General features: G+C 38.8%; 1 protein-coding gene across 1 annotated transcript in view; it reads left to right on the forward strand.

The window, feature by feature from the left end:
• The window catches only part of LOC121080666 (fibroblast growth factor 10-like), a 118349-nt gene extending 106885 nt beyond the window's left edge, over positions 1-11464 (forward strand). Inside the window, 2 exon segments of the mRNA XM_040578803.1 lie at positions 1050-1153; positions 11039-11464. Of these exon segments, the coding sequence (XP_040434737.1) occupies positions 1050-1153; positions 11039-11236 (302 nt within the window). The 3' untranslated portion in view covers positions 11237-11464.
• The last annotated feature ends 5284 nt before the right edge of the window (positions 11465-16748 follow it).

The raw sequence follows: 16748 nt of genomic DNA on the forward strand, positions 1-16748 counted from the left end.
ACTTTCATTCTTTCAAAGTCTCTAAAGTTTCTTGGCTGCTCACCTGTCTCGATGAATACAGGTGTTATCCTCGGGGTTTAGGTTGTCTGCCTGGTCCAGACAGCAAGACGATCGTTCAGCCAAGCCGTCTCCTCCGGAACGCAGCCCTCTTCCACGAGCTGTCTTTTTTCCGTCCTTATTCTTCCAAGGCTTCGGAACACCACCATAGGGGTCACCATTTGAGGAGACTGAGGCACGGACTCCCTGATCTGACTAGAAGACCCTTCAGGAGTCCATATACGTCTCTTTCTGGGGACGAAGCCTGATTCCCCATTACGGATTTCCCACAGCTCACCTCTCAACTCCGGAGGGATTTCTGGCTGGCTCCTGCTTCCTTTCAGCAGATCATTCAAAGTTCTGTGGGATTCACTGCATGTCGCTCAGATAGGTGATTCGAGAGCCCTTCACGTCAGATCCTTAAACGCATCACGTCGGGGTCACCAATTTGCGGCGAATGAAGAGACGGGACGCAGCTTGATGCAAGCAAATGTCAATTTATTGTACAGAAGCACGAGGTTTTACAGACTTTCAGAAGCTGCGCGTTTTAAACTAATTGGTTCTTGAAGCTAAGCCTTGCATACTAGGCAATCTCTGATTGGTGGTTAACTACCATCAATTAACAACAAGGTGTTATCTTTCCTTGGCGCCATCTGTCTCCCACTCCCCTGTGCTCTGCAAACATGCCTCATCATGTTAATTGTTGTCCAGACAAGCTCGAGCACATTCCCCTCAGCTAACTGATTGCCGCGCATGGTCCTAGTTTCCAGCCCGCTCCTGCAAAGAAGAATGGAACTGTTTCAGTATTTATGGCATTTAAAATGCAGAGTTAGCAAAGCAAACAATTGAAACAATGTTTGTGTATATTCTTGCAATGTTTTGGAGAACATGGCTAAAGTTTGTTGGTCAGTTGGTTCTGAATATTAGAAGTTTAGTATTTTTCAGGTTTATTGGTCTTATAGTGAGAAAATCCTCTGATGAAGTGATTAAATAGCTCAATTTTTATTTTTTAGGCATATTGGAGATAACATCTGTAGAAATTGGAGTTGTGGCAGTTAAGTCCATTAAGAGCAACTATTATTTAGCCATGAACAAGAAAGGAAAGGTCTACGGCTCTGTAAGTATTCTTTTGTCTTCCAAATGGATTGCAGTAGTTGGCACAGTTCTCTCTCTTACCTACTGAAAACTCCATTTGACTATGTATTACTACTAGAGCTGAAATGAGATGTTCATCAAAATTTCATCCTGTGGTAAACCAGCAGCCCCCCTCTCCACAAACTCCCTGGTGTTTGTTAGGCTCATATCATACCAAAGCAGCTGCTGGGGGATTTATCATGCCTACTGCTTCAAGTCAGGTTTATTAATAAGTAGTGTCTGATGGAAAGCATACTACAAAATGGAATCTTCAAGGCTATGACGTGCAGAATTAGACTCTATAACTCGAAAGTTATAAAGTAGGTATGTTTATTGCGCGCAGATGCACGGGGGATCGATCCTCCACAAGCGTGCATACCCGAAGTGATGAACCATCTCACATTTATACAATGAAACAAATGAATATTCAATTAACGCCTATACATATTCGTTACCTAAACCCCGCTTCGTATGTTAATTAGCTTATCAGTCCTTTGCCTGGAATGTGGTGGTCTTGCAGGTTTGTAGGTGATTCATGTTCTTGTGACCATCCAATCTTTTCCAGCAAGGAGACTTAGCACTCCCTCCCTCTAGATAGCATTGGAATATCTCTCATCCTTTTCTCATTCTTTTTTAAAATAGCCCCTTTTGTTAGAGGAAGAAGGGCAGGCGTCTCCTCAAAACTGTAGGCGTCTCCTCAAGGCTGTGTGCCTATGTGACCAGACACCGCACCCATGACCAGTCACCATACCCACATTCCTTGAGCAGACATATACAATCACAATCGATATCCATTGTCCCCATTTCACACTATTTCTCCATATCAATCCCCCCTTTTCTATCAAACTTTATTCTTTTACTTAAGCAGTCTTCCCGAATTATATAAAGCATCATACATAAGTGTTACCCTTTTAAACATTCTCCAAACCCACAAATCTAACATAATGGCTAGTATTAAGGAAATTCCTAAACTGATCAATAAGATCACAATGGGGTGTACCATAGTGTTAAGAATTGATTCATCTTTTCTACCTGGCCACTCGATTGTGGTCGGTATGGGGTATGAAATTGCCAATCTACTCCTAGATGGTGGCTGATCTGTTGCACTATTCTGGACACAAAATGTGGTCCTCTATTCGAGGGCATTACCGCTGGGACTCCAAACCTAGGTATTATCTCTTGCAGCAGTATTTTGGACACTTCCCGGGCTTTAGCAGTTCTGCATGGGAAGGCTTCTGGCCAACCTGAAAAGGTATCTGTTAGTACCAATATCGATACCCCCCTTTTCTAGGAAGTTCCGAGAAATCGATCTGCCAATGTTGCCCTGGATAATTTCCTCTACTAATGTTCCCTAGTTTTATTTTATTTGCTGTATTGGGATTATTGCGTAAACACATTTCACATTGCTGAGTCACCTGTTTTATTACAGTATACAAGTTTTGCCCTATCAATTTCTGATTTAGACTTTTATATAAAGTATCAGCTCCCCAATGCATCTTATTAATAATAGGGCTGTGGTCCATATTAAATTGGATGGTACCACTATATGACCATCCCTTAAATAACTCCACTTACTTAATTTTATTTTATCATTCATGTCCTGAATTACCTTTAAGTTTTCTTTAGAATAGTTCGGCTCTTGATCTGTACTTACAGTTTGGATTTTATCGCCAGGTATTAAGGATAATCCCTCATTTCCTACCTCCTCTGTTACTTGTCTGGCCTCATTGTTGGCCAGGCAGTTTCCAATTTCCAAATCAGTGCCTCAGTGGGTCATCTTATGTTCTTTCTTCCTGGGTGACCCTCTTATAAAAGAGGGGGACATTCCTCACATCAAGGTCTGGCATGGCATATGTTCCCACCGCTCAGCGCCTACTGTGTTGCAGCCAACAGCGGAGCTCAAGATTCTTCTTGGTGGAAACACGGAGGCCAACCCAGTCTTGCCCTTGACTATGGTAGGAGGCACCTGACCAACCTTATTCCTTGTACTTCGTTGTCAATGCAGTTTCATCTGCATGTCCCATAACAAGTCACTGTCATGGCAAAACACAGATTTACATTAGTAGAACTACTACAGAGTGTATTTTATTTCAGTTTTTCTGCCAGTATCCCCCACAGCCTTGCTGACCAAGGGATATTGTTTTATCTGAACTGGGCAAGCCTCCTCCTTATCATTTTTACTGTAACAGGTAAAGCATTTTTCACCTTTCCTGGAATTTGTTTTCAGATACACCTGGTTAAAAATTTCTTTTACTTCAGAGAGGTCTTCTTTTCCTCTTTTCTGTTGAATTAATGATAAGCTCAGTATTTCAATTACTTGATCATTTTTAACTTTTAGTTTCATTTCTCCTTCTTTAAACGACTAGATATTCTAATAAATCTCATCCCAGCAAAGATTTTGGTGAATTTGGCATTCTTATTTGTTTTCTTAGTTTGTACTTTAAAGGTTTCAGGATGTTTTCCTGGTGGCCAGCAGCTCCCACAACTGTAACAAATTATTATTTTTTTTTTGTAACTGAAGTTTAACAAATAAGTTGGTTTCCTATTCACTAAAATTCCACCTCATCATACCCATTCCCTGCCCTAAAGGGGCCGTTACCGGTCCTGTTGTACTGCAAATGCTGCAGCAATTGGGGTGACATTGTCAGGTCCTTCTGCTCAATTGTCAGCCACAGCAACCCCTCCTCCCCACCATCAGAAGGATTCTGGGCAGGAGATGCTCTTCCTACTCTGCAGGTTACACAACCCTGCCTCTGCAGCAGCACTTCTGTTTTAACTCTTTCTTACCCTGAATGCAAATCTGCTACTTGTTGCTTTAAGTCTGTGTTATTACATATCATGCCTTTGCAGGCAAACAGCAAACACCCTGCCATGCATCCCAGCATGATTCAGTCGCACCTTCGAGGGGGTACGGGGGTTTGTACAAACTCACCCCAATACTTCAACACTTTCACAAGGTCTTTGATTCTCCACCCACACACACACCCGCCTCAGGTTTTACATACATCAGTACAAGTTTTTATATCTTACAACGTGTCTCATTCTGGTTGCTCCACAGAAGGAACCACAACCTGAGCTTTTTAACACAAAAATTTCAACAAGAACATCTTTCTAGTTTAGGTCTCAGTTTTTTTCCTGTCCTTTTCTAGAGCCACAATCAAAGATCAGGTGATGTTAATCCCGCACTCTTTCTAGTGCAAGTACCATAGGATCCCGAGGGGGTACTAATCCACAGTCAATTTGCCACTCGGGTTTGTCCTGGAGGACGAAGAACATGTCTGCATATGATACTTCGTCCCATTTTCCCTCTCTCCTCAGAAACAACATTAATTGCAGGAGAGTGTTATAATCTAACGTTCCTCCCTCCTGAGGCCATTTCGCATCACTCCAATTTATACAAAGGCCACCACTGATTACAATATTTAATCACTTTCCTTCTATTTTCGGTGCCACCCTGTCCTACGATATCCCTCCAATGTTTTAATATACAACCCAAGGGCGATTTTTCACAAGGCTTGCTCTTTTAATTACTTTGTTTTTCTCCGGCCGCCTTAGCCACCCAAGGTCGGAAACGCGGATAGAGCTCCTTACTCGTTTTGCACTCAAACGTGCGTCTCAAACACCCTTGCACTCACACTCAGTCAAAATAATTAAGCCATACGCGGAAAATCAAAATGCGCATCTCAATCACACCATTCACACTCTCCGGGCAGCCCTCAGTCACACAAGCAGTATGTTATACGGTACCGTTCACTTATGTACAACTTTTAGGAACACTGACAGTTCACAAAGTATGCATTTCAATGAACAATTGCCAAAAAACAAACAACAAACAAAACCCCAATTTTTTCCTGGTCTTAAGCAGAGTGTTAAGTTTTCTGCTATTTGCCACGAATTACCAGAATATTATTATTTTTCAACATACATTTCATAACTCCAAGTTTTGAACATGTAACAAGACAATACATAGAACAAATAAGACACAGAGCGCTATTTCAGTTATTACATTCTAGGAATTCCCCAATTTTTAAGACAACCTAAAGGAAGTTTTTAGCTTCCCCCTTTTTTCTTTTTTTTTTTTCCGATGCAAAAGTTTCCCTTTTACTTTTGCTATGAGATCCCTCTTGTTACTGTGAGATTCAGCCTTATTCCGTCCCGCCCCCCGCTTTCCGTCACGAGGCCTCCAGGCTTTTAGGAATGGCAGTAACCTCGGGTTTGCTCGATCTGCCCTCAAGATCGCTAGCGGCCACCCCTTGGTCAGCAAACCCCCTCCCAAGGTACCTTTCCTCCTGGGGACTACGCTGCGCGCCGGACGTCTCCGTGCGTCTCACCAGCCGCCCCGTTTCTAAACATACCGTTTTATCCGTGGATCCAGGGGTTTCTCTTCTGCTCCCGGGTGAACAGCTGAGAAGAGGAGGCTCCTCCGAGGAAATCTCCCGGGGCGCGCCTAGGAGCGTCCGCTCCGCAGCTGGTCCCTCAGCCGAGCAGAAATCCTCCTGCCTGGCTCGCCAAAATGATGTACGGAATTAGACTCTATAACTCGAAAGTTATAAAGTAGGTATGTTTATTGCACGCAGATGCACGGGGGATCGCTCCTCCACAAGCGTGCATGCCCAAAGTGACGAACCATCTCACATTTATACAATAAAACAAATGAATATTCAATTAACGCCTATACATATTCGTTACCTAAACCCCGCTTCGTATGTTAATTAGCTTATCAGTCCTTTGCCTGGAATGTGGTGGTCTTGCAGGTTTGTAGGTGATTCATGTTCTTGTGACCATCCGATCTTCTCCAGCAAGGAGATTTATCACTCACTCCCTCTAGATAGCATTGGAATATCTCTCATCCTTTTCTCATTCTTTTTTAAAATAGCCCCTTTTGTTAGAGGAAGAAGGGCAGGCGTCTCCCCGTCTCCCCTTTGTTAGAGGAAGAAGGGCAGGCGTCTCCTCAAAACTGTAGGCATCTCCTCAAGGCTGTGTGCCTATGTGACCAGACACCGCACCCATGACCAATCCCCATACCCACGTTCCTTGAGCAGACATATACAATCACAATCGATGTTCATTGTCCCCATTTCACACTATTTCTCCATATCAGCTATTTTCCCCTGTTTTTTTTCTACAGTACAGCCACATTTATCAGTAATTCTGGGGGGATAAAGTGTACCTAAAATCTTTTAAACTTCAGCTGATGGAGGAGATGCACCTAATTATCAAACTATGACTGCCAAGATTTCTAGAGTAGCCAGCTTCACATTTACTGTATTAATTAATTCACAAGATTATGGGCAGTACAGAGAGACAAAGACTTGTACATCAGCAGACAGATAAGCTTTGACTGAGCAGAATTTGGATATAATTTGAAATTTGTCCATATATACTACATTTGTATTTGTGTAAGTTTGAGGTTACTGATACTTCCAGTTAAAAAAAAACAAAACAAAACAAAACCACAAACAAACAAACAACAAAAAAACCCAAACCCCAGTGACTATCCAAATATTGTTCTGGTATTACATCTGGTTTGATTTATAATTTTGCAGCTTTTTGCCAGTTCCAGTGAGTTTGAGCCCATGTAAATGTAAACTTATTCAAGTCATCTGCAAAGGTTATGAGCCAATCTTTAGATTGCTCAGTATTCAGAACAACCACAGGCTATAAAGAGCACTTTAGAAATAGGTACTGGGATTAGGTTTATCCTCGGGCAATGTAGCTAAAACTACCAAAAATGATGAAGTAATGCCACTCTGAGACTCGAGGGGGTTGAAGTCATTTGGTGCGCTCTTTTTTAAGGAAGCATTTCTACAGGGTGAGTTTAGTTCATACAAACTATATAAACTGCCCTCCCTCATCTACACTGTGGCTAGTCACTCCTGGTTCATAAGGTTACTTCTGACCTTCTAAATTCCTGGGCAGTGTCAAAGAATCACATTAAGGAAAGACCAGAAGAAAGAAATGTTTCCGAAGCTCCTGTAAATGTGAATTTTAATTTCTAAAATTACACTGGTCGGGAATACAGGATGATCAGTGCTCAGTCCTGCACCATTGAGAGGTATAAGGGTATACTGAGTTGCTGACAAAGTTACCATTTGTCAGTTAAGCTCCATTCATTGATTGTGGGTACGCTTCTGGACATATGTGAAGGTGTCAGCATAAATCCCCATAGTCAATTCACATGTCTCAGTGAAAAGTGTTTAACTTATTTTTTTGTGATGATACATCACAAAGCCCAAGATAAGTTTTCCTACCCAAGTTGTTAGCCACAGCTGGTGTGGTGAGAGCTCATTCCAACCCTATACACATACAAAAGAAGGCAAAGCAGCTTTCATGTACCATAAGTGGAAACTGATGCCATAAGATTCAGTAATTCAGTGTATTAGAAATAGTGTTGACAGGAGGATATGAATGTGGAAAGCCTTTTTTTTTTTAATTCCAGCTAAGTTTTCAGTATTCACATCATAAAATCACAACATAATTACTTATCAAAACCTATTCCATAATACTTCAGAGATTTCAAAAATGCTTCTGTTGTTATTTTTCCCATCCTCCCAAGACTTGCAGTTAGATTCATATTACAATAGTGTGACAGCTTGCAGATAAATATGAAAACCAGAATCAATAAAAATCATAAAAACACTCTTAAGCATATGCACAATAGACATTGGTGCAAGGTTAAACTGAAATTTGTTTGAAACAAACAAAGCAGTCCTGAGCTAACACTCAGACCCCTGCCAATAAAATTTCTTAACCACATCACATCTGTTCTCTCTTTATTATCTAAGAAAAGAGATAAAAGTGTGTATTGTATTTTAAATTGTATTGTTTGGCAACAAGCTAGCCAGCTTGGTGAGGCAAATTTTAAACTGAAGGACTTGGGGGAGAGGGGTCCAAAGTAGCAATGTTCACACCATTGCAACCAACTGGGGAATAAGCCAGGCCGACCAGAGCAGTGACATATGTTCCTTAGCTGCCTCCCAAGAGGAGTACCAGAAGGCCAGCCACCTCAAGGGTGTGTACGGCTATGGTGGATCCACTTGCATCCCTCCTGGGAAACCTGCAAGCTTGATTACCTCTCTGAATTGCTTGTACACTAATGCACACGGCATGGGGAAAAAACAGGAAGAATTAGAGATCTGTGTGTGGTCGCAGGGCTGTGATCTCCTTGCAATTACAGAGACATGGTGGGATACCTTGTATGACTGGAATGCTGTCGTGGATGGCAATGTACTTCTTAGGAAAGACAGGCCAGCAAGGAGAGGTGCTGGCGTTACTCTTTATGCGATGGAGCAACTGGAATGTATCAAGCTCTGCCTAGGGGTGGATGCAGAACAACGCAAGAGCTTATGGGTAAGGATTAAGGGGCAGGCCAACATGGGGGACACTGTTGTGGGTGTTCGCTACAGGCCATCTGATCAGGAAGAGGAAGTCAATGAGGCCTTCTACAGACAACTGGAGGTAGCCTCACAATCACGGGCCCTGGTTCTCATGGAGGACTTCAACCACCCTGATATCTGCTGGAAAGACAACACAGCTAAGCTCACGCAGTCCAGGAGGTTCCTTAAGAGCACTGATGATAACTTTTTGACACAGGTGGTGGAGGAACCAACGAGGCGAGGTGTGCTGCTGGACCCTGTACTAACAAACAAAGAAGGGCTGGTTGGTGATGTGAAGGTTGGGGGCAGCCTTGGCTGCAGCAACCATGAGATGGTGGAGTTCAAGATCCTGCATGGAAGAAGCAGGGCAATAAGGAAGATTGCAAGCCCGGACTTCAGGAGAGCTAACTTTGGCCTCTCCAAGGACCTACTTGGAGGAATCCCATGGGTTAGGGCTCTGGAAGGTAGGGGGATGTCCAAGAGAGCTGGCTAATATTCAAGCATCACTTCCTCCAATCTCAAGATAGGTGCATCCCTATGAGTAAGAAATCAAGCAAAGGGGGCAGGAGGCATGGCTGGATGAGCAAGGAGCTTCTGGCAAAACTCAAACAGAAGAAGGAAGTTTATGGAATGTGGAAAAAGGGGGAGGCCACTTGGGAGGAATATAGGGATGTTGTCAGAACACACAGGGAGGCGATGAGGAAGGCTAAGGTATGTTTGTAGTTAAACTTTTCAAGGGAGGTCAAGAACAATAAGAAGGGTTTCTTCAAGTGCATCAGTAGGAAAAGGATGACTAGGGAAAATGTGGGCCCATGGCTGAATGAGGTGGGTGCCCTAGTGATGAAGTACACAGAGAAGGCAGTTACTGAATGCCGCCTTTGCCTCAGTCTTCACTGCCAAGGCTCCGGTTTCCCAGACCCTGGAGGCAAGAGAAACCTGGAGAAAGGAAGACTTTCCCTTGGTTGAGGAAGATCACGTTAGAGCTCATTTAGGCAAATTTGACACCCACAGATCCATGGGTCCCTTTGGTTACTTTAACAAAATAAGGTGCTGGCAGATAGGAGAATATACTGCAATTTAGAACTGCGATTGATGGTCACCTCCCTTCTTAGTACCTTGAAGCAGGAGGTGGCATATTACAGCAAGTAAAGAGTAAATGATCTGTATGTAGCTTTGTGACTACAGGTAGTATAAAGGGTGATTTTGCAGAGTCTTCACTTTGTAGTGTCTTCTCCAACAGTCATTGTTTCACTAACTACTAATCCCAAAATTGAAGTAAATTTTGGGAGCCGTATTGAGTTTGAATATGCACAATTCTGTTAGGAAAATATAAGGATGTATTCTGTAGTCTTAACAGCAAATAAATAAAATATTAATTATAGACCTGGAAAATCTTACTGTATCAAAGTACTGAACATTAGCTAGTTTAAAAATTCTAATTTAAATTAATAGAAATGGAAAATACATTTAAAAATATTCTTATGTTCATTTTATTGATGTGAATGTTATATCTTCATTAGCTGAATATCTAAGGATTTTGATCATAATAAAAGACATCCCTGAAATCCTTATCTGTACCGTGAAAATTCTTTTATATTCAGAAATATTTCTCATCTTGTTTGTAGACATGTTAAAAATACCACATGTAGTTAGTATATCATACTCTGAGATTCTGACATGCTTCTCCCTGATCTGTGAAATAACATATTGTTTTCTGAAAAGCAGAAAAAACAAAATGCTTTTTGGTTGTTATTTAAGTATTTTGTAAATGTCCTACTTTCAAAAGCTTTCTAAATGGAGTATAAGTAACTTAACCAAACTGGTACCCTACACGAAATTGCTTTCAAGTTTACTTAGCCAATAAGATACAGGATCATATGATTCTTTTTTAGGCTAAGCCCCTCTTCATGTCAGCAAAGTAAACAGGCCTCACATCCATTTTAACAGCAGCATAACAGTGATTTGTACCCATCCAAAAAAGCCCTTTTTCATGGGTAGTATGGTGTAAAGGATCTTACTTTAAATAAGAAGTAGGCCTGTGGCATGCATATTTAACATATGGTATCAATAATCTAGTTCAAGATATTTAAGGATTATATTTGTTAGAACTGAAATATGATGAATGATTCCAAGATTGCTACCTCATACTTTGATTTTATGACTGAGAATTTGATTTAATATTGTTGCCATATTCCAACAAAGGGCAGTTTCATTTTTGCTGTAAATTACATAATTTTATTGCTATAATTATACACTGAATAATTATGTCTTTTGTTGGTTTCACTTTTTGCAGTCTAACTGATGTTGCTTTAAATGCTATGAACATGGTGAAACCTCTCTTTAAAATACACTGTGGAAACCTAAAAGGGTGTCATATACAGAACACTCAAATCTTCCAAAGTGTTTTTAGAAATTATTTAACTTCAATATACTGCAACTCTGAAAAATTATGTTTATTCTGAATTTGTGCATTTATTTTCTTCTTTTAACAGAAGGAGTTTAACAGTGATTGCAAATTGAAGGAAAGAATAGAAGAAAATGGATATAACACATATGCATCCTTAAATTGGAAGCACAATGGAAGGCAAATGTTCGTGGCCCTGAGTGGAAGGGGAGCCACAAAGAAAGGACAGAAAACAAGAAGGAAAAACACTTCAGCTCACTTTCTTCCAATGGTAGTAATGCCATAGATGAAGGAACTATTTTATCGATGCAATTGAACCAAAGGCTCTTATGTCAAGAATATGTGGCAATCCTCTTGAAGAGTAAATTCAAGGAAATAGTGCAGACATCTGCTTGTTTTTAAAGAGAGCAGGGAAAGCCTTTGAAGGTTTTGTATTCATTGAAATACTTTTTAGTTCAGTGTCATATCTTATAATCTATATACAAGCTGGATCAAATGTAAGTTATTGCCAGCATGAACAATTTTTGTTAATCTCTGCAACAGAACTTAAGGGACTTGAGACAATCTGTTGATTGACCTTTGTGAGGAAAGTTATTTATAGAACACTAATTCATATCAAAGACCTTAACTTCTCATTCAAGCCTAATGATACAATGAACAGTTAGACACTAGCATTTACCGGAATCATTTGGATCACATGCACATATAATAACATTTCCAGAGAAGCCTTGTGAAGGAATGGAGAGGATTAAGGAATATAAGCAAAGTAGTGTAAAACTCTTCTAACAAAGCAAAAAGTATGGTTTTCTTGTATGTTCTAACTTAATTTCTTTTTATTTCTAAGTTATTTAATAGGATGTTAAATATCTTTTTGATTTAAAATGCTTTCCTCATTTGCTTCTTTATTTTCCCTTTTTCTCAGTACTTCACAGAGAGGTTGATAGGTTAGTGTCAGAACCTCCTAAGTACTCTGAGAACAGGTATTAGACAAGGCTTTAAAGGCAAAATTTAATGTGTATAATCCATTTTAGTGCAACTGTCTCATACTTAAGCAAAAAGACCAAACAAGCAGTGCTTGGATTTATAGTATTGGGTCTCTTTAAGTTGGAGAGGGTTTTTTTTTTTTATTTTACTTATCAGTGCTCAAGAACAAACTTCAAGAAATACTTTGTTCAAGGGGTCTTTCTGCTATTTTGAAATTGAGAGAAAGGGCCACATCTGTACTTGGGTATCAATGCATCTGCGTGTATATTCATCTGACTTTGATTTGAATTTAGAACTAAGATCTAATGCATTGCAATCAGTGTTGTATTCTGCAGTAAGCATTGGGCTGGAACCTATATGTGGACAGCCACTGAGACTGCAAACATTAAAATTAAAGAGCATGTAATTCCCAAGTGTAAAATTTGGCCTCTAAAAGGTAAGTAAGAAGGCAACACAGTTCTGCACTCCTTATTCAGTTAATATGCCCATTCAGCACATTTGCCCTTGTTACCAGCTTGTAGAATCATGGGCATATAGTGGGAGCAATACTCAAGTAAGGACTGAAGGATAGGAGATCCAAAATCATACTTGTGCATTTATCAGAGATTATTACTCACGTGTATATTATATATGAGAGCTAACCAAAAAGCCATGCTGGCATCCAGCTTTAGCATGCCTTTCATATACATCGTAGTAACTGAAGGCTCAAATTATATAATAACCAGTACACTTATGAAGTGTTACTAGTCCCACGGCTTAACTTGGGCAACTGCAATATAACAAAGTTAAGCATAACATGAAGCCTGTTTAATTAAAGGTACATAAGGTTTGTTTTATGCTTTGTTTTAAAATTAGAGCTATGGATAGCTCACCAATGTAGCCATACTGAAATTCATTTTGTTAGAGCAGATAAACAGAAAACAGTACATCAAAATTTGTACCACTGTCTTCACATTGTATTCGACTAAATAAATAAGCCTTTGCAGTGTCTGTAGTAAGAAACAAAAGTAGTATAATATCATTTTGTTCTAAATACTTTAAGTATGAGATTATATTGATGCTGCAGTTTTATCTTCAATATTTCTTGTTGTGAAAAAGGTTTTATTTTTATTGTTTGGAAACTATTTTGGTACAAAGGAGAGCCTTGCTTAACATGTCTTTTTGAGAATGTTTAACCTCTATAAAGGCAGATGGTGTTGGAATCTTCTATAATTTATTTAAGTCAATGTTTAACCAGCATTTCAATCTTAATCTGTTATTTAAATATTAGCTGGTTGGTTTTTTAATATCAAAATATAATAGCTTTCCCATAAAATACAAAATGGTCAGATTGATTTCCTGTCCTTAAATAATGTCAACTGTTTTAAACCCAGGAAGTCATTTGAGACACAACATTTCAGCTGATAGCTAACATTATATTTCATGGTGCTTCATCTCCAGCTTGCTTCTTCATAAATGAAATTTTTCTATAAAGGGAAATAAGAATTTCAGATTTTAAATGTAATTGGAGGTCACAGAAAAATTTAACTACCATGATAAAAGTGAGTTTGTTTAAAATTTGTAATCGATAATTAAAACTGACAAAACATAACAGACCACCCACAGTGAACATCCAATGTGAGATTAGACAAATGCAGCATTGGATGATCATTTAAAGAACATTTGGGATACAAATGAAGTTCTCTTTTGACAGAATTCCCTAGGTGAGTTGGTTGGGGGGAAAATCATGCATAAATATTACCATAGTACTCAAAATACCATGCTGCTCAGAGGCCAAACCCAGGAAATATCAGTTTTCCAAAGCGAGTCAGAAGCCATTTATGACATACATAGCAATGAAACAAAAAAATCCTTGAAGGAATCAATGATTCATGTATGATTGGCATACTGTAATACCCACTGTGGTGAGAGCAAACTGCAGACCCTCTATCTAGAGCATCACAGATCCTCAGCTATAAGCTCTGTTTTCTGTCACCCTCAGCATAACAGACTCCTGGAGCAAAAGGAAAACAGGGGGAGGCATAATCATTGAGCAACAATGTATTTTATATTATTTTAAAATAAAAATAATAAAATGTGGGGAATAGAGAAAAAGAGCATTATCCCTTGTTTGGTTTATTAACCTGAAATGGTACTGCACAATAAATATAAAAAAGGAAAAGATCTGTTGTACTACAGGATGTGGTTTAGTGCTGTATAACCCCAAAACAAAAAGAAAAAAAATCACTTGAATATTTGTAAGTTTCTTTAATTTTTTGCATGTGTGAGTCCACTATCTCCACACTAATAACAACCAAAAGATTTAAATTCTTCCTGTACATATTCAGATCTACCTAGTTTAATGTAGTGGGAAAAACAATGAATTTAAAGCAAGCATATTTGACGAAAGAATTAAGGGGTTCAGGAAAGAAACATTTATTCACATTTCTAAAGTAAACTTTAGATATAGAAAGCTAGTTAAATTTTATATAAGACTTCATTTAAGACATTTCAGGTTATAAAGTTCACTAAAGGTTAGTAAGCTTCAGTAATACAATAATAACAATGAATGAACATAAATTTGTAATTCATGCCTCTGCTGAAACTGATAGTCTCTGTTCACACAGTCATAACTGCTTCAAAGAGTGATCTTGAAACTAATGCAGGAAGACAGCTCCTCTTTTAAAGTATCAAGTATCATTATTTACTCTCTTAAGTTAAACTGTGGGGCAGAATTTACCCTCCTAATTTCCTATTAAATTGGAGAAAGCACAACAAACATTTTCTGCTGCAGATAGTCAATATATGATTACTGACGGTGTTTTGAGAAAAAGCTCATTGAAACAATTTTAGTGCACCTGCAAATTACAGAAACACATGCAGAAAAAAATTGTTTCCGATTGCATTATGGGCAAGAAATGGAATATGAAAAATTAATTGGTTTTGGACCAAATATGCTTACCTGCTCAAAATATTTGAACCTCATGTTTAACTATATGGGAGATTTCTCAGTCTAAAATTTGGGACTGTCATTTTCTAATGAAGCACAGTGAATCTCTGATACCTGACTGATGTCTTTTCACTTACTAATCACAGAAAAAAAATAAAATTCTTTGCCCGCCCCAGCAATATAAAGAAAATATGCTACTGTGAAAGACAAACCAGAGAAGCCATGATTAAGCCTCAAGTAACTGATTAGGGAGGACTGATGTTTAAGCTACCACAGTATAAATGAGGAGAATTTGTACTCCTGAAATTCCTCACTGGGACCTTTAATGAAATTATATACAGTGGCATCACTAATGCAAAATATTAACTCATACCATTGAATAAGTGGATATGCTGGCGATGACAGAAATACACGTCATATCAGACCACTGTCAAAATACAAGGCTATGAGAATTGCAATACCTGAAAAAAAGCACAGGAAGTACCCCACTGTATAATTCCGTGCAAAATACTTAGGTCACTGATACTATATAGATAATATAACACAGAGGAAAAAAACCCAGTCTATATTTACATCAAAGCTCAGACTATTTATCTTGAGATAATGCAGTAAATAAAGAACCAAGATATTACAGGTTCTTTATTACTGCTGAAATGTAAACCTTTGCAGTAGCCATTCACCCAAGCTCCAGGTATACTATTTCACCATCCAAAATTTTTTGGCTTGGTTTAAATGTTATATGTTGGGGGGTGGGTGGGTGAGTGTGTTTGGTTTTTTTAATGACGGAACTATTTTATTAATTTCTCAGTGAACTTTTAGCCCTTTCATCTGCTAACCATCTTCACAGAAGTCTGGGGAAAAGCCAAACACTGGTCTACATCTGAATCTGCACTTTTCAACTAGCTATAAATAGCTGGAAAACAGATTACATTTAATGTTGTACATGCAGGAACTTGCCTTGTTTAGTGAGGCATGTCTGAGTGGAATGAAATACGGCAGTTGCAAAATGTTCTCCCCAATTCATTTATCCATTATTTTCATTATACCCAGCTAATTTGCATACTTTCTTGTATTAGAAATATTCTTGAAGTCTCACGTTGTCCCCATGTTTCCAAAATGTATGTCACAAAATTGTACGAGCATTTTAGCTTTCTCTTTTATCTTTTGTTTTTAAAAAGTTGAGACAGCACCCAGAAAAGGAACTACCTTATCAGGAGCCTATACATACAATTTAACATACTTTTTAAATTGTACTGGAATAATCCATTCAGGAAAATCAAACTATTTTGAGTATGGTCTTCTAGTATCCATGTCAGTATGCTTCAGATACAATTGACTACTTGAAAAAACTATTTTATTTTTACTCAATTATAGAAAGATTGGCTAAGGAACAGTAGAATCTTGGAAAAAAGTCAATAAGCACTTTCTAGGTGTTAGGGCCAACAGGCTAGGACCTTTCAGGCAATATTTCTAACAAATCACAACAAAAAAATGAGGGTATTAGTTATAAATAAAAAATTCACAGCATAAGTATTCATGTGAAGAATTTTAAATTTTAAACTGAAAATGTAACAAGTTTCTTTTTTCCCCAACTCAAAAAGCACACTCTATCTTTCAAAAAATATAGTTTTCAGTTTACTCTTACACTAGTACATGCAGGATATTTATTGACCAGTTATGGTAACTTCCTGGGATTTCTTCCTTCTTTTGCATCTAGTGATGCCCCCAAACAATAAGATTCATAAATGGTTCACTGAAGGAGCCTGCATGACTGATGCCTGCAGTACACTGTCATTAATGCCACAAAAAAGACTCTCACTTTTGGTTCCATGTAGAACATGACACAGAAATCTAGTGATGCTGTAGTGTTTTGATAACCCTTGGC

This window comes from Falco naumanni, chromosome W, assembly GCF_017639655.2.
Source record: "Falco naumanni isolate bFalNau1 chromosome W, bFalNau1.pat, whole genome shotgun sequence".
NCBI classification, from domain to species: domain Eukaryota; kingdom Metazoa; phylum Chordata; class Aves; order Falconiformes; family Falconidae; genus Falco; species Falco naumanni.